The 19,339-nt window shown below is 38.3% G+C and overlaps 1 protein-coding gene across 1 annotated transcript; it reads left to right on the top strand.

Moving 5' to 3' along the window:
* Nucleotides 1-12,254: 12,254 nt before the first annotated feature.
* Nucleotides 12,255-14,021, top strand: LOC142337963 (uncharacterized). Its single transcript, XM_075387596.1, has one exon. It carries the CDS (start codon nt 12,255-12,257, stop codon nt 14,019-14,021), a length of 1,767 nt encoding a protein of 588 aa, XP_075243711.1.
* Nucleotides 14,022-19,339: the final 5,318 nt, after the last annotated feature.

Below are 19,339 nucleotides of genomic sequence, written 5' to 3'. Positions count from 1 at the left end.
CAGTCATTGATCGACTAAAAGGTTCTGTAAAAAATGAAAAGGCCAAAATAAAAGACACGGAAAAATTTCTGTTTGAGACTCAAAACAAAAACATTATGAACCAGCCTGTTACGCTATTTGAGATTTTGTTTTTAAAATGTTCTGCATAAATGAATCAGATCAAGATACACAAAATGAACTTGTTGCTGCACCTTAGTGCTGGTGGAGATGAAAACTTCTTCAAGACCATCAATCGGGCATATCAAACTCTGAAGAAAAATAATGCGGCGCGAGAAGCGTAAAAAAATTTTGTGCGTGAAGAGGCAGAAAAAATTATGGATGACGAAAACTGATAAATAAACTTTTCATATGAAACTATAATTTTTTCGTATAGTAAGACGTTCTAATAACAACAACTATGAAATATTTTTTTGTTTGATTTTTGAGGGAGCGGTAAAATCGAATCTAGTTAAGGCGGCAGTGTTGTTGTTGTTCTTGCAAAATCTTTATAGCAAAGCTGAAGGGCATTTATCCCATGTATTCAGTTTAGGAAAATGTTCACTTTTGTCTGCAATTTCGGCAGTCGCATGCAAGCTGCCAGGTGCGGTTGTTGTTTTTGTTGAATTTTGTCTCCAGAGGAGCTGTTTATTTGGTTTCTTAATTCCAGTCGATGAGATGAAATCAATCAAGTGGTTTACTTCGTTGACCAGTCGAGATGTGCGGAAGACGACATCTTTCCGCACTTTTTCTCTCCTAGTCTGTGGCAGTTTGAACAGTTCATTCGATCGTGATGACATATCCTGTGTTTGAAGTAGCTCGATGCTGTTTTGTGCTTCGTTTGAGAGTTGTGAAAATAGCAACATGTTTAGCGACTGTATGTACATCGGTAGCGGTAGTATATTCAACATGCTGATCTGTTGAATCTATGAGCCAGTTCTACAGATCCAATTCACTACTTTCTTTTGAAACTTTTCCGAAATGGGAATATTTGATATTGACAAATATGTGCCTTGATTGCCATAAAGGAGAATTGGCAGTATCAGCGATTTGACGATTTATAGAGGCATATTTTAACTCATGCTCACATTGTAGGCAAGGTGTCTCCGGAGTAAGCAAAGGACGCTGTTTGCTTTAGCTTTTCGGTTGATGTGAGTATTCCAGTTTAGGTCTGAGGTCACTAGGTTTCCTAAACCCCTAATTATGTTTTCACTATTCAACACCACCCCAAAGAGATTGAAGGAGAAATCATCACCACGGAGTGTGACTTTGGCACATTTGTCTAAAGCAAACTCCATCTTGTTCGAACTAACCCAGGTGTCGATGGAATTTACGTCTCCTCTGAATTTTAGCTTGAGTGTGGTTTATGGAAAGAACTTTGAGATCATCCACAAAGAGATATGTTTCACTGAAAATAATAGCCTCGGGTAGATTGTTAATGAACATACAAAACAACAAAGGAGGCCCTAGCAGGGATTCTTGAGGTACACCACTACTAACATCTTTCATCTGTGAGCAGAAATTTTAAACTCTCACAAATTGCTTCCGTTTGTCAGCTAGTCAAATAAGACCTCGAGGATGCATCCTCCGACGGCGATCTCCGCTACTTCGCAAAGCAATTCAAACTGAGGCACTTATCAAAGGCTTTGGAGAAATCAGTATAGAAGGCAACAATTTCACTGCTACTATCTTTGTCAAGAGTTTTGTAAACCGTTTGCAGAAAAGACAACTTGTTCGTGACTTTGGATTTTTGTTGAACAAATCTTTGTTGAGGGATAGCGAGAAGTTTTGAGAGGTGATTATACGAGGGAACATACCGACATTTTTCAAGTATTTTGCTGTCAATGTTTGATGGTGAGATTGGCCGATGGTTTTTGACGAGGAACTTTTTAGCTATTTGTGGATTGGTGTTACCGCGGCATTTTTTCAGCACTTGGGTATTTTTCGTAATCTCTTGATGATCTTGAGCGTCACATGGAGCGAGTGTATCAATTCCGAACCGGATTCGGCAAAAATGCTGTGGGTACCCATTTGGTCATCTTGTGTCACACGTATATATATATTAAAAAAGATGAAATAAAAACCTTGGGATTCAAAGTTAAATATTTAGTTTAAAACTGAATTTATTACATGATTTATGGCTGACGCAAGGTTGACAGATGTCAGAAAAAAAATATAGAGGTTTGATTGAACAAAGCTCGGGCTTCGAGCCAAATGAACAAAATTGATATGTCTTTGTTAATTTAACTCGATGATAGAATTGATACTGGGCACCGAAACAAGCGAGGATTGATTCTAATTGTCTAATTGTAGTAAACCATAGAACTTAATGTATGACATGCTCATAAAATACATAGCGAACGCACAAGTCGGAATTTTCACAATAAAGGGGAGAACAAAAAGAGATGGTTACTAAGAGTAAACCGGATTTTAACAATATAAAGAAAGCATCATAAATAATGATGGGAATCATCACGGATTGTCATCTTGATGGGAGACGTCAAGGAATATTTGTTCTTGACGGGTTTCGTCAGGCAGGTAAACATGTTATCTGTTAGTTTAACTAACAGGGACCCCTGAGGTAGAAAATAACTATGAGAAAATCCAAAAGAGATTGAAGAAAATGAGTAAAAAAAACCTAAGATTAATCAACCATTGATAGGACTGAAACCAAAGACCAAATTCAAAACTAAACCTCATATAATTGAGCTGCCTTTCTCTTATTAGCTTTACACCTTCTCATCCCTTGAAACTTATTGTATTTTCGACTAGTAATTCTAACTTTAAACTAAAGAGTTTGAATATTTACAGCTTTATAATTAATTAAAGCCTTAGACTTAGAAGATTTTCATCAGTAACCCCGAGGTTTTAAAGTGCCTTAGCAAAAACCCCCAACCCAACCCGTAACCGTACACAGTGCGCGGATATTACACTGGCGACAGCAATTTTTTTTTAAAAAAGTTAATATTTTGAAAGCTTTAACAAAATTGTCGGTAGGAAGACGCAAATAAAAAGCACTTTAACCCCGAGAACACGAGAATCAAATTAATCTCGAAAAAACACAAAATTTGGGATAACAAATAACCAGTTCCACCTATTTCCACGAAAGTTTGTGGGAGTCAGTTCCAGAATTCACAACGTAATCAGTCGCAAGTGAGAATTTACTCGCGTGAGGTTAACTTTTTACTCGTTGGTGAAGGGAGAAAATTGCTTGTGTGGAAAGACTGCAGCAACATACCAAGTGACTACAAAAAAGAGTTTTCTCTAGTTGTTGTCGGTGGTAATCGAAACTGATTGCCACTGCGTTAGTCTTGTTAGTCTAGAAAATTTTTTTTTTTCATTCGATCTTAGTTGCGAAATTGACTTGTAGATAACGAGCGGCATAACCATCGGAAAAAAACTGAAAGATATTTGCATCGTAAAATCAATTTAAGCAATTGCGTTGTTTTGTACTCTGAAACTTATATATTGACTTTTTCTGAAACTACCATAAATTAGAAAAAAACAAAAAAGCAAAAAAAAGTTGATCAGGTAACAATAAGCAGGAGAAAGTAAAAGAAAATTAACGCACCTAATATCATCCTTGTCGTAATTAGAAAAAAAATATGTATATTATAAACATCAATAAAACAGGAAAAATCGGAATTCAGCTAGTATCATAATAAAATAATAAAGAGAATTTAGGTGGGACAGTCATCTAAAGGACTTTAAATTAAAATTTCGTTAAAAATTAAGAAAAAAAAATAAGTAAAAAGGAAGTACCATATGGAAATAAGCGTTAGGATTAATAAACAAAAGTTCTTAAACATTAAAATAAAGAGAGTGTGATAGAAATTAAAAGATAAAATTAGAAAACACCTACCAGTGACGATCTACTAGGTAATTGTTTTATAGAAACTATTATTTTCAACAACTAAACAAATTTTTTAAAAGGGCACAATACAAATAGGGGAACAGTAAAATGGCAACGGGCTCGACCTCTAGAATGCTATTACCGGAAACGTTTACCGGTTCCAACGACTTGGAAAGCTACGTGACGAATTTTGAGCTATTAGCGGAACTACAAAAGTGGAAAAGAACTGAAGGAGATCCGGCCCGCGATGTTGATGAACGGCCGCATTACTTTGCACTTAGGCTACAAAAATCTGCCATAGAGTTCTATCGCACTCCACCGCAAGCTACAAGAAAAAATTATGATGAATGCGTTAAAGCTTTTCGAGAACACTATAGCGAAAAACCGGTCGTTTTCTGGGGCGGCTAGCTCACCGCGTACAGCAACCAGGAGAAAAACTGACAGATTTCCTGGGAGAGATAAAGCGGTTGGCTTTGAAAGCTTACCCAACGGAGTCGCAGGACATTAGAGACCATCTCGTTCGGAGAAGATTTCTAGAAGGAATCAACCATAGACAGGTGAGATTAGATCTCAGAAAGCAAATCGGCGACAAGAATATGAAAACTGAAACAGTTTTGGAACGAGCATTGCATCTAGAAGCTGTAACAAGAGCAGAAGAGGAAGAGCAAACACCAAAGTTGCGGTAATTAGACGGGATGAAACAAAAGATTTAGTGAAGGCCGTCACCAGGCTTGTGAAACAATTGTTAGTAGATGACAAACAGCGAAAGAACCGTCAAAAACAATCAAGGGAGCGAAGCAGTTCCCGGGGACGATTGGGTGACGACAGACATGGTAGAGAACAGCAACAGGATCGTGGGTTCAACGATTGGTGGCGATTGCCAACGCCAGGACCTAGTCACTGAGACAGATCTTTCGGAAGAGATGAACCGTCTAGGAGGAACGACAGGCAGGGTTTCAAGTGCAGAGCCTGTGGACAAGAAGAGCACAGTTCGAGGAATTTTCGAAACTGTTTCCTATGTGGAAGTTCCCAACATTTGAAAAGAAACTGCCCTTTTAAAAAGAAAACCACCGAGAAGTGTAATGTCATTAGAGTTTGTTCGACAAAAACAATTAAATGTCTAAACGCAGAAATCATACTTCATGGGAACAGATGCGTTGGATTAATAGACAGTGGAAGTAGTATATCGCTTTTGAGCTGGTCCACATACGAAAAACTGGGAAAACCGGGAATTGTGCAAACATACACAAAACGATTGTTAACAGCCCATAAATCAGCCGTCAAAATAATAGGAAGACGAAAGCTATTGGTACAGTTGCAACCAAGACTACCGGAGGTTGAACAAGAATTTGTGATAACGGCAGACAAAGGTATAGAATGTCTGCTGGGAATTGATTTCCTGAAAACCAACAAATGTGTATTGAACTTACACGAAGTGAAACTATATAGCAGTCACTTTAAAATTTCAATACCGCTTACCACAGAGAAAACGCAAGGTGTTCATTTTTTTTGCAGTTGCGGGACAAAACACCTATATACAGAGTAACAACGAAAGTCTAATGAGAATTAGATTAGCTGATAAAAACGGAGAAAAAATTCCGGGAGTGGAAGGATTAGTTGAAACCGTTGAAGATTTTGAACTAAAGACTGGTTTGCTTTAAGCCTCCTGTATGATATCAATGAAAGATGGTTCTAGTTTGATAAAAGTCTTTAATTTAACGGACGCACCAGTGACCGTGTATAAAAGCACTAAAATAGGAACTTATTTTGAAAACAAACAGACCTTAGTTGTGAATGGAATTTTCACAATTAAAAACAAGCCAAAAACATTGGAAACTTTTCTAATGGGAAAACACGCAAATTTGGAAGGTTCTATTCTATATAACCAGCAGAAAGAGAAAGTACAGGAATTATTCATGAGACATCAACGAGTTTTCTCCCGAAACTCGAATGACTGAGGATATTGTGACAAAATTAAGTACCAAATTAAACTCAACAAAGATGCACAGCCGTTCAGAAGAAGTTATTGCAGTATGAGCTTTGATAAAAGATAACCAATGAAAAAAAATGTCGAAGATCTAGAGGATGCAAAATTAATTGAAACAACCCATTTGTATTGGGCAGTACCATCAATATTGGTGAAAAAGAAAAATGGCAGCTACAGACTAGTTGTAGATTACCGAGGCTTGAACAAACAAATCGAAAAAACCAGTTGGCCACTACCAAGAATAAATGACGTTATTGACTCTCTGGACGGAAATTGTTATTTTTCCAATATCGATTTGACATCGTGATATTTTCAAATGGCGCTGGATGAAGAGTCCCAGAACGTGACAGCTTTTGTAACTCCAATGCGACTCTACAAGTGGAAGAGACTACCCGTGAGTTTGGCGTCAGCGCCAGGAGCTTTCCAAAATTTAATGGAAATGATCATGGCGTAAATCTCTTATGAAGTGGCTTTAATAAACCTGGATGACATAATCATCTTCGGTAGATCCCTTGAGGAGCATCTCAACCGTCTAGATCTCGTACTTGGACGAATTAAAGACGCTGAATTGAAAATAAAAGGCTCAAAATGTAGATTTTTCCAGGAAAAAATTCATTTCCTGGGACACATTGTATCAAATCAAGGCGTAAAAGTGGATCCGGAGAAAGTAGCGGCAGTCAGTAAAATGCAAAGTTCACGAACAATAAAAGAATTGAGAGCAATATTAGGACTATTTGGTTTTTACAGAAGATTCAAACAAGATTTTGGAAAAATAGCAGAGCGCCGCTTTATAAGCTATTAAACAAAAAAGAACGTTTTTCTTGGAGCAAAGAGTGTGAATCAGCAGTTGAACAACTAAAAAAAGCATTACAGAAAGCACCAATATTGGGTTATCCGAATGACACGGATCCCTATACGTTAACCATCGACGCCTCTCTGTTTGGCATTGGCGCAATTATTCCCAAGGACAACAATGGGGTGAAAGAGGGACTGCATACGCAAGCAAAACGATCAGCAAAAGTCAACGAAACTATTCTGCGACAAAACGAAAACTTTTTGCAATAGTTTATTTCACTCAACACTTCAGAAATTATCTTCTGGGACAAAAGTCTTTAATTGTTACCGACCATAGGGCCCTCACGTGGTGATATAGTTTTAAGGAACCAGATGGATTATTGGCCAGACGGATAGAAAAGTTTGGACAATTTGACTTTGAAATTAAACACGAAGCGGGAAAAAAAGATCCCTCACGCAGACTGTCTGTCGAGAGTTCCACAGACCGAAGACCAAGTCAAAATCTTCGATCAAGTGAAACAATTAAATACGGAAGACAAAACCATCTGGTCAATTGGACTAGGGAAATCTGTTGAACAACTAGTTGAACATCAGAAAAATGCAGCCGACCTCATTATACTTAGTATAATGAGGTCGGCTGCATTTTTCTGATGTTCAACTAGTTGTTAAACGGGATTGAGAACGGGAGACGCCCCCAATTAAAAGACATGGCAGGAGCCTCTAGAGCCCTGTGAAAACTTTGGACTGTTTCAGAAACTTAAAAATTGAAAATGATCTAATCAATAGACAGAAACGTATTGACGAATTTAACAACTTAACTCAAATAGTCATTCAGAGATCACATGAACTTGGCGGACATTTTGGTATGGCCAAGACATTTGATCGGGTTCGAGAACGATTCTACTGGACCGGGATGAAAAAAAGATGTTCACGAGTGGGTAATTTCTTGCGAAGTATGCTGTCAAAAGAAGTCTCTAAACCAGAAACACATACACAGCCTGAAAAACTGGAAACCCAGTCATCCGTTTTGACAAGTCGCCTTGGACATTATGGGACCTTTACTTGAGTCAAGTAGAAACAAATACATTCTGTTAATTGGAGATTAGTTTAAAAATGGTATGAAGCAACTCCCATGAGCAACCAAGAAGCTTCAACGGTAGCTAAGGCTTTTGTAAACGTATGGGTCTCAAGGTTTGGTTGTCCGGCAAATCTCCATAGCGACAAGGGCAGTAACTTCATGTCGAATCTTTTCAAGAATATGTGTATAGAGCTGGCAATTAACGGGATATCAACAACAGCTTATCATCCTCAAGGAAACGCAATGATAGAGCGCACCAATCCCACAATCAAAGAGAGTCTTGCAAAATATGTGGGTGAACATCACAACACCTGGAGCGACTATCTTCCGCTAGTAATGATGGCTTAAAGATCATCAATTCACTCTGTTACCAAGTACAGCCCCTTTTACGACCTTTTTGGACGATCATGCGCGCTACCGATTGATTGCATGTATCAAACAATACAAACCAAAATCTACCCAACCTTGAGTGATTACGTTGGTTGCTTGAAAGACGAACTACAGACGTGCCATGAACTGGTTCGGGAAAGCATGGATATGAAGCAAGAAAGACAAAATCCTACTATGACCGTAGCACATTTGGACCACAATATGAAGTAGGTGATTTAGTAATGGTGTTCAACCCCACAATGAAAAATGGCCAGACAAAAAAATTGAAATCCTTTTACAGCGGACCGCAAGTAATACGTGAAATAATCAACGATCTAAACTTTGTTATTGAGGATGTGAAACAAAAAAACAACAAAAGGTCCATTACGATCGACTCAAACGTTTTAACAGTAGAAGTTCTACCACTGATAAAGAAGAACCTAATAAGGCAAAGAGTGAACCGAGAATATCCCAAATTGACCTTACAGAGGACAATAATTTTGTGGCAATTTATGTAGTCAATCCAAAATTGAATGACACAGGAAGAAGAGAAGTGATTTCTGAAGAAAATAATAGTCAAATTAACCATAGTACTGAAGCTCACAGTGAGACAGTCAAGGAGGAATTGTTTGAAACACCAGTGGTTGGGAGTACAAGAGAATCAATAAATACTAACACAAACAACAAAAGCAGAAGCACAAAGATACCTGCGCCTAAAGTAGCCACACAGCAGAAGCGGGATAGCCTGGTGGCAACATCCGAAAGGAGTGAAGGCGAAGAATTTCCAAATAGAAGCACGGCTTCTACTTCGCAAAGTGTTACCGAACGACGATATCAAACAAGAAGTACGGCGGGAATAACAAGACCACGAAAACTCAAAGACTATTTTTTATTCAAGGATAACGATTCAGATGAAAAGTTTTATAATGATGTATTTTTTTAAAAATGTGATACGACAAAATGCAGAGGGCATGGAACCCACATTGGAACATGCAGCTGAACTGGAAACTTCTCCAATTGGTTAGCATATGAAGTTTTTCACAATCCTTGGAGATTGTGGGTTATGATTTTGAGAACATTCTGCAGACGCCAAAATTTGCCATGACCGAACGGCTGAAATGCGAAACGTCACACATAAATGAGGAGCAGGTAAATAAAGGAGGACTCATCTACGCCGAGAGCAGCAGTAGGAAACTAAAATACTGCATGTACAGGGCTGCATATACGGTAACTGTGCTGAAAGTGGTTGGTATGACAACGCAAATTACTTAAACGAAAAATCACAAATAATTCCAACGTTTTACCCAATAAAAGAATCAGTCTGGTGAAACCTATGGCAGGGACACAATGCGCTGTTACCGGGTCTTGGTGACTTTGAATTCAATGCTCCTAAAGAAGTCCTTAATAAGATGAATGTTGACCGAACCGACCCAGAGTTTGTTCAAAAGGTATCAAAAACATTCATGAAAGGCGGAGATGAAAAGGCGGAGTGAATTATGTCTACCCCGTGGAGTGGATCAATCCAAAAGGTGAAACACAGAAGAGTAATATCATGATAAATGCTGAAATTTTCATGGGGACTTTGTTCACTGATACTAGAGAAGCGAATGAAGGAACATGGTTATATTTTAAAGACCCTATGAAACGGGAGCAGACCTTGTTATATCAAGGAGACACATTTGAAATAGATTCAATACAATATTTGTTCGACCACGACAAAAAAAACAAATATCTTAACGATAGTTAAATTTTCAGACTCGATACAGCAAAAATAGTCCGAGCTGGGAACAAAAAGTACTTGACAAGCACATTAGACAGAAAAAGAAATTTTGTTGTTCAGTTGAAAAACAGGACTAAACAGATAGACAATTTTCAGCTTTTTGAAACAAACCACAGAAATTTGTTTTAAACAAAGGAAACGTTGACGGCCACTGAACAAAATTTTCACCAACGGATATATCTGAGACAGATCTCAGGGACATAAAACTCGACCAGTTTTTTTGAGTGGGACTTTCAAGGCATGTTTGAAAATCTGAAACAAATAGAGTTAATATATTGTCACATAAAAAGACTGCACAGAGCTATGATTTTAACGACACCAGTTAACGGAAACTCACATCAAATTTTCCTAAATCATCAAAACGCTCTGGGTACACACGCAGAAAGAGTGGGAGGAATACTTTATGTCCATAGGTGCGCTAAAGTTATCGTACAAGTTGTCAAAAACCAATTTTGTACCGAGGAAGTACCAATTAGGGTGTCTTCTGACAACAGTTCAGAAGGAATTCGATACATGGACCCTATTTCTAGAATATTCTATAGAAATTTCACACTAATTAATTGCAATCCCATGTACCCGAACGCTCTTGAACTCCAGAATGGGTCATGGATAACATATGGCAGACGAATAAAACTGATTCATAAACCCATTGATATGCCTAATTACAGAGTTAACGTCAATTGGAACTTGACGTCAACTCTTATAGTTTTTGACGAGGAAATTTTTAGCTATTTGTGGCTCTTTAGTTTTTGACGAGGAACCTTTTAGCCTGACCTTAACTCTGTAGTTTTTGACGAGGAACTTTTTAGCTTTTTGTGGCTCTTTAGTTTTTGACGAGGAACTTTTCAGCTCTTTGTGGATTGTTGTTGTTGTTGTTGTTGTTGTTGTTGTTGGGGTTTTACAGTTTTCACTGAGGGGATTTTTGTCCCAGTCGTCGTCTTAGAAAATTGTCCTATTATTTCTGCGGGTCTGACAGTCACAGCATAGATGCCAGCTACAGATGTTATTTTCGTCGAATCGCTCGTTTACAAACTTCCACATGAAATTTAAAACTCAATTTTCAAGGCCTTTTTTCGTATTAAATTCAATGTACTTTTCTATTCGATTTGCTAGTCTGCATGTACGGAAAAAGAAATCAGTTCTAGCCTTTTCAGTTCTGGTTTTCGGCAGCTTGAATAATTCATTTGTTCTCCCTTTTTCTGAATTTTGTTTTAGCATTGGTAAAAAGCTATCGTCTTCCGTCAATTTCGATAAAAATAGAATTTCATTTAGTTGCATGAACATTGTTAGTGGTAGTATGTTAAGAAGTCTCAGTTGATTTGGATACGGCATGACTTTTTGTCCAAGGATCCATTTGACTACTTTCTTTTGAAGTCTTTCAAGCTGCTGTAGCTCACCTCGGTCCGGATTTGTGCATGCAGAGACATAGAAGAGTACTGGCAAAATTAGTGACTTGTAGAGTCCGAGCTTGATCTCTTGTCCTACTTGAAGAGCTATGTTTCGTCGAAGTAGGTAGAGTACTTTGTTCGCTTTTTTCAGTCGTTCTTCGATGTGTGTCTTCCACGTCAGGTCATGGGAAACATAGACGGGATTGGTGTTACTGCGGCAGTTTTTCAGCCGTTGGGTATTTTTTGTAATCTCTTGATGATCTTGAGCGTCACGTGGAGCGAATGTATCATGTCCGAACCGGATTCGGCAAAAATGCTGTGGGTACCCATTTGGTCCTCTTGTGTCACACTTATATATATAAAAAAAGATGTAATAAAAACCTTGGGTTTCAAAGTTAAAGATTAAGTTTAAAACTGAATTTATTACCTGATTTATGGCTGACACAAGGTTGACAGGTGTCAGAAAAAAATATAGAGGTTTGATTAGACAAAGCTCGGACTTCGAGCCAAATGAACAAAATTGATGTCTTTTCTAATTTAACTCGATGATAGGACTGATACTGGGTACCGAACCAAGCGAGGATTGATTTTAATCATTGAACACCAAACTACCATCAGATCTAACCACTCTTGAATCTTAATTTATTTAAACCAAATTTTCTTCTACATTAATCTACTTAATAATTTAACTTCTAACTTGGCATTTTAAACAAGTTCCACGCTCAATAGGTAAAGATATAAACTATTGCGCACGGGCGGCTACTATAATGGTGGATTACTGTTCTGTCCTTTGCGTATATCACACTTCAGAAAACGTTTTGTGCGATCTTTTTTTGATCTTTTCACACATTTTCATGATCTTTGAGGTCAAGTTGAAATGATTTTGGACAGTCGAAACAGGAAGGACATTAAAAAGCGAGTAGTCTTGTGTCTGAACGTCTTCACTGTAATTTTAATAGAGTGAAGACACGCTACGTTTGAAATTAAATTTGCTTTCTCGCTAATGTTTTTTTTTCAAATTATTGGACATGTACGTTGCATCTCTGCTACTTATAGATGCAACGAATGCCTTCAACAACCTGAACAGAGCAACAGCGCTTGAAAACATAAGGAGAATCTGCCCTTCTATCTACTGCGCCCTAAACAACTCCTACCAAACCCCCAGCAACCTGTACGTCGACAAGCAGACCCTTCTTTCCCAGGAAGGATGTACACAAGGGGATCCGTTGGCAATGCTAATGTATGGCATTGCGTCAAGGCCGCTGATAGAACGAATGAACATGGAATCAGTTTCGCAAAAATGCTACGCTGACGATGGCACTGCAGCGGGAACAATTCAAAAACTCCTGTTGTTCTTCAAGCAGCTGAACAAAATTGGTGAAGGATTTGGATACTTTGTCAACGCCCCCAAATGCCAGCTAATTGTCAAGCCTCGCACCATTGAAAAAGCGAAACATATTTTCAATAACACAAACGTACAAATCGTTGACGGTGCACGAGTTCTCGGCTCTGTAATAGGGTCTGAAGCAGCCTGCCAGAAGTTTGTTCAAGAGCAATCAGAAACACAACAAAAACTTCTGAAGAACCTAAGCGAGTTTGCCAAATCGTCACCGCAAGCAGCCTACCACTGTTTTTCCCGAGGCGCTGAAAGTAAATTGACATTCTTGCTACGTACAACCCCAAAAGCTGATACCATCCTAGCTGACTCAGAGAACATCATACGTAGAAGCCTAATACCGAATATGACCGACCAGGACTCCCCCGATGATGGTATGAGATCCCTGTTAAGTCTACCTGTAAAGAATGGCGGGATGGCAATCAGAGCTCCTGACGATTTAGTCCCCGCGTATGACCAATCGAAACTTCTGAGCAGCCCACTAGATCATTTTGACGTAACAACAGCGACACTACATCAAGAGAGAATCAAAACAGACATACGAAGACAAAAACAAACCCAAAACAAACAGAAGTCGGAAGAATTTCTTGCAAACATGACCGAAGATCTCAAATATTCAGTACAACTAGCCAGTGAGAAAGGCGCGTCTACATGGTTGAATGCACTGCCAATAGAGCGACATGACCTCTGGTTAACCAAAACCGAGTTCAGAGACGCCCTATGCATTCGATATGGCTGGCAATTCAAAAGTATTCCCGAGAAGTGTGCGTGTGGCTCGAAGTTTCTTGTATCCCATGCCCTTCACTGCCCTAAGGGAAGATATCCAATAATCAGGCATAATGAAGTAAGAGACCTCTTCGCCGAGCTTATGCGAAAAACTTGTTACGATATCGAAGTTGAACCTCACCTGCAGCCTCTCAGCAATGAGAGCCTAAAAACCGCAACCTGCAAGGACGAGGAAGCACGATCAGATATCTCAGCTGAAGGCCTATGGGGTTCTCGCTTTGAGAAATCATACTATGATGTTAAAGTCTTCAACCCGTTTGCTCCAACAAACAGACGTAATGGAATCAAAGAGAGCTACAGGTTCCACGAAACGACGAAGAAAACCAAATACCTGGACAGAATTGTTGAAGTTGAGCATAGCTCTTTTATCCCTCTGATCTTCTCGACCACAGGAGGAAGCGGCCCCGGCTCCACAATAGTTATAAAACGACTTGCATCAAGAATTGCTGAAAAGACGAAAGACACGTATCCTAACGTCATAAATTTCATGAGAACATCCCTGAGCTTCGCCCTACTTAGAAGCACAATCCTTTGTATAAGAGGCCACAGAGGACAACGCTCGTACAAGGAGGAGTCTTCACCCTGTGCATTTAATGCCGAAGTCAACCCATAAATCTGTACATATAAACCTAATTTGAAACCTAACGTGAACTTAAATGTATACTGCTTCATACCAAACTTTGACCTCCAGAAACTGACTGGTAATTTATTCATTTCATTAGCAGACGTGGTGATCATTTTTCATTCTAACAGCACACAGTGCATTTTGAATTTTCGTCTTTACGATCAGTTGCTTTGATTTTGCTCTTTTTGTTTGACCTCGAATGATGTTAGCACCGTTCTGTTATTGTTGACCTTTATTGAATTCAAGTTATTTCGACATTGGACATATTCGACCTTGATTTTTTATCCTTCGATTTTTTGTTGGATTTTCTAAATGGTTTTTCTAATCTATTCATAGTCCAATCAAGGCCCGTATTTTGTCACAAAATGTCTCTGAATTGTATATCAGGACTTCTCCTGCTAGGTTCTCTTACTTTCGTTAGCATTTTGTTCCCCAGCTTGTTCAGCTTTTTGCGTGATGTTGTTTTGCACTGCTATAGGATAGTTTCACTCTTCTCTGTTTCTGCTTAAAATGGTTTTAAGCGCAGTTGCTTTGCAAAATTATCTAGAATCATTAGAGTTAGTATCAAAAAACTAATAAACTGGATAAACGCATAAACCTAATTTTAGACGCCGGTTACGTGAAGTTTGTTCCTATAATTATTAGTGACCATAGATAATGCCTATTGGTGTTTCCCGTTTCCTAAAATTTCATTGCGTTGACGTTTTGATGGCTTCAGATCTGTTTGTGATATGAATTTGAAATTTGTTTCGTCTTGAGAATGCCAAGTGAAACTCTAAACAAGGAGGAGAGAAAAATCTGCTGGAACGCACGCGACTTGTACATTGGATGTATGTCATCTTACAAAACACAAGAAGAAATTGACTCAAAATGCGCTGACAGACTGAAACAATTTAACGAAGCTTGCCCTCCTTACTGGGTGAAACATTTCATCAGGGCCTTCAGAATTGAGAAGTTTAAAGAGGCCCAGAAAGTTGTCCAGAATGCGGCAAATAAAGACTCGCAAAATGTAACAAGACTGTTTGAAAGTATTGAGACTAAAAAGTAGCATAGAATTTTACATTACTCAATTTATTTTTCACTTCTACTGATTTTGATAATAGTAGTAGTAGTAGTCTAAGACTTCATTTTAGAAAATTACTGTGTTTAAAGAGTACAAAAATCTATGAATACGGTATCTTTACTATCTACCAAATTAGAGATTTAGTGATTCAAAAATTAATGAATAAAAGTGTTACTATTGTTATATAGATAGAGCAAAATGTTATATAGATAGAGAAAACGGTTATATCCCTGAATTTCAGAGCAAGAAGGGTCATAGTGTCATAAACAAATAATTCAGAACGTCTTCTAAACGGGTGCAAAGATTATCTTTCGTTGAATCCAGACTGGGTTATGCAGGTGCAATTCATGTTCAATAGCTAAAAACTATTAATTGCTCTTGAACGAAGTTCATAGCAATTATTGTAGACGTGTTGGTCTTTTTTATGCAAATTTTTGCTTGATCATTATGCGCTTTTCTTCTAGAACATTCGTTGACTTCTCAAGTGACTTTTCACTCTTTCGTTTTTCATTTTTGAGTGATCTCTTACACTCACTCCGAAGTAAAGATTGGTGCTAAAATAAAATCGATTGCAGCATAGCAAGAAGAAGGCCATGATAGCCGAGTGGGCAGTGCTTTAGGTCAGGGTGCGGGACGTCAACGGTTCGAATCCCGATGTGGTAAACTATTTTCGCACCTTTAAAGAAAAATTTATATGGTTGTATGAGGAAGAACGAGTATTAGCCATCTTGGGGGTTACTTCATTACACTTTCCCTTCAGAAGTTCGATAAAAAAATGTGAGGTCCAGTAGTTCCAGCTGAAAACCTATGGGTAAAAAACTATTCCTCCGGAGTAATTCGACATACGAAAATCTGTTGGCAAGTATCCATCTAAAGCAACGCGCTCGAAATCTGACGAGCTTTAGCATAAAGGAAGTATTGGCGTGTCATACTTGACTTGCGTGTCGTACAAGATCGAGTATGGAAGACCATACTAAAACAAGACCGATGAAACATAACAAAACAAATTATACTTGACATTGCTGTCAGTATTGAACGAAATAGAACTTTTAAGACGTTAAAATGCTCGTCGTCTATAAGACACAAGCTTGGATCAGCATATTTGTTCCAGTTGAATTTCTCGTCAATTATCATACCAAGGTTCTTATACGAGTCAACAGTTTCAATAGCTTCACAGAACAGGTAAACACAAGAGCCTTTGTTTTCAGGCTATTAAGTATCATACTATTTTCAAGATTCCACTGCCGTAAGTGAGTTAGATCATTATTAAAATTCAAGGACTCAAACTTTTTTCAGATCATCCGCGGAGTACAGTCTGAAAAATACTAGGTAAATCGTTTATGAAAATTAGGAATAAGAGTGGACCGTGAAAGGAACGTCGAGAAATTCCACTGACAACTAGTAGAGATTCTGATAGACCACCAGATATATCTTAACTTTTTGATAACGATCAGTTTGGTAAGAAAAGGGGGATAAGAAAGGTATGAGGAATTTTGTGATTAAGAAAGGTATGAGGAACTTTTCAACTGCTTTCTGGTAATCCAGATAGCCGGTAAAAGACAAGTATTCTTAAACTTTCTGCGGATAGTGTCTACATAATCTTTCAGTTGGGTGATTCGGCTTTTTCTGGATTGGAAACCAAACTGTGGGATGAAGGTGACTCAAATTTCGATGAATAATTTCAAATTGGTATCCTATTAGGGATATTTTGGTTAACAAACTAACTAAGAGCAAGTCTTCCGACATTAGTCGGTTTATGTTTCTGATTATCTACGAAATCTATGCTGAAAAATCTCAATGTCGGAGGCTAAAATAGAAGAGACAGTTTAGAATAAATGAATTGATATTTTCAGTTTTTGGCTCTATTTATCCAAGTTGGTAAATAGCAGTCTAGAGAATTAAAGAAATTTTTGAATTTCTGACAATGTGATTCAAAATACAAAACATTTAAGCTTCAGAATATTTGAATGAAAACCTTCTTCCTTAACCGTTGAAATGACCTGAGTAGTTAATTTCGAAACAATTGAAGTTCCTTGTTTATCGCAATGTACAGTCTGAATCAGTATAAGACAGCTTGTCTTAAGGATATGACTGAAACGGATTCAAGATAATGTTACGGGATAAAAATTCAACTAATTCTATCTAAGAAAGGGTTCTGTAAATAACTTGTCCAGATAAAGATGATTCGAAAAAGGTACTTATTCGAAAAGGTTAAAAAACTAATTGTTAAAAAAGATATTCGAGTTGAAGCTATGGAAAACGGAAGGATGAAGACGAATCTCTTAATAGTCAGAATTAACAGACAAGGCAGACGTTATGTAGCATTTCTTTTTATTAGAAATAGATTGAAGAATAATGATCGGTTATTAATTGCTCTCGAACGAAGTTCGTAGCCATTATTGTAAACGTGTTGTTTTTTTAATACAAATTTTTTGCTGAACCGATTTCGCGCTTTTCTTTTAGAATATTCTTTGACTTCTCAATTGACCTTTTCTCGGGTTCGTTCTTTGTTTTTGAGTGATCTGTATTGCTCTCACTTCGAAGTAAAGATTTTTGCTAAGATAAAATCGATTGCAGCATATCAACAAGAAGGGCCTAATAGCCGAGTGGACAGTGATTCTAGTGAGGTATCGGGAGGTGCACGGCTTGAATCCAGGCGTGGTTAACTATTTTTGCACACATAAACAAAATTTTATCTAGGCTACAGCCCCTCATTTAAATTGCCTCGCCTGTCGTTCGAGAGCAATTCTTTCGACATTAGTCGTTATATCTTTAATATTTCGCAATCAAATTTTGAAGCAATTTCTGTAACGGTCTTTTTATGCAAAAATTTTTGCTTTACCTTTTTGATTGTTGAAATGACTTTCACTCCCGTGACTTTAGCGTTATCGAAACTTCTCTCTCGTTAGCAATTTCAAGCAGCTGAACTCAATTGTTTCACTTAATTTTTTATAGTGTTATATAATATTAGTCCCCCTCCCCCGACTAAGGGAAGCTGCAATAGATGCAAGCTCCCACTATTCATTTAATTAAGGGTAATGTAATAAACGTCGAAATCGTAATTAGAATTCGTCAAAGATTTGTAATTTTATGTACAAAGACTGTAATGTGTTGGCTTCATTAGTTTTACGTAATTTAAAGAAAAGCAGGCGGATCAGCTCTGTTTATGCTCTTCGGCCTAAGTCTTGCATACCAAGACAACTTTCTATTAATGTTTGTATTTCTGAAAGTCGCAACCATGGTTGCAAATCAAGCTCTATTTATATATCATAACTCGCGCCATTGGCACATAAGTTATGGGTAAAAACGGGAAATCCCTTAATATAAATAATATTGAATGTGAATGTCAACCACTTTTGACTTCCTCAAAAAAATCAACATATAAAAAACTTCAGTGAAAATAGGTTGGGGGAATGGAAATCAGGAAATGGAAAGGTTTTGGAGGACGAAAGTGTAGGTGGGGGGAGAGAAAGGCCAGATGCCTCTGAGTGTAAAGTCCTTGAGCACCCACACAATGTCACCTTCATCCAGCGCATCATTTGATCTTTGCCACTTCATTTTCTTGTTGAGCTCAGGAACATATTCCTTCGGCAGCCTGCTCCAGTAGTGATCAAGTAGTGTCTGCGTCAACTTGAAATCCTTAGAGGTTTCGAACACATGTGAGGTCTGCGAAGGAGGAAGTGATTCAGAGTAAGTGGTCCCTCATCTGAGATGCTGCAGCCCACATGAGTTAGTGGCCTGGAGTTCAAAATTAACTCGGCCTCTGCCACAACCGTCTGGAAAACAGAATGTTAATTTGCGACTGCCCAGCACTATTAGTAGACTCATCTTCGCGGTCTGTATCAGCCTCTCCCAGACTCCTCCGAAGTGTGGTGCCAATGGAGGATTGAAAGTCCACTGAATGTTCTGTTGAGCCAATTGCAGTCTGATGTACTCTTTTTCTGGCTTGTAGATTCTCTGGAACTTCAACTTCATTGCTTGGTTGGCTCCAATGAAGTTTTTGCCATGTCACTCACAATGAGGTAAGGGTATCCACGTCGTGCTGCGGATGGTCATGAGAAGACAATCGGTTGAGAGGTCATGGCACACCTCTAGGTGGAGAGCTCTGGTGACCAGGCATGTGAACAAGCAGACGTATTGCATCTGGGTGCCCTCTCTCTTGTCCTCAATGTAGAATGGTCCAAACATGTCCATTCATGCGTTGACGAAGGGGCACTGCTTGTTTACATCTGGAAATGTGAAT

The sequence above is a fragment of the Convolutriloba macropyga genome, chromosome 4, assembly GCF_964194025.1.
Source record: "Convolutriloba macropyga chromosome 4, txConMacr16.3, whole genome shotgun sequence".
Taxonomy (NCBI): domain Eukaryota; kingdom Metazoa; phylum Xenacoelomorpha; order Acoela; family Convolutidae; genus Convolutriloba; species Convolutriloba macropyga.
This window is presented reverse-complemented; position numbering and strand designations above follow the sequence as displayed.

What these genes read in the sequence shown, in the direction of transcription:
- LOC142337963 (XM_075387596.1), top strand. Translation starts at nt 12,255, where the DNA reads ATGTACGTTGCATCTCTGCTACTTATAGATGCAACGAATGCCTTCAAC.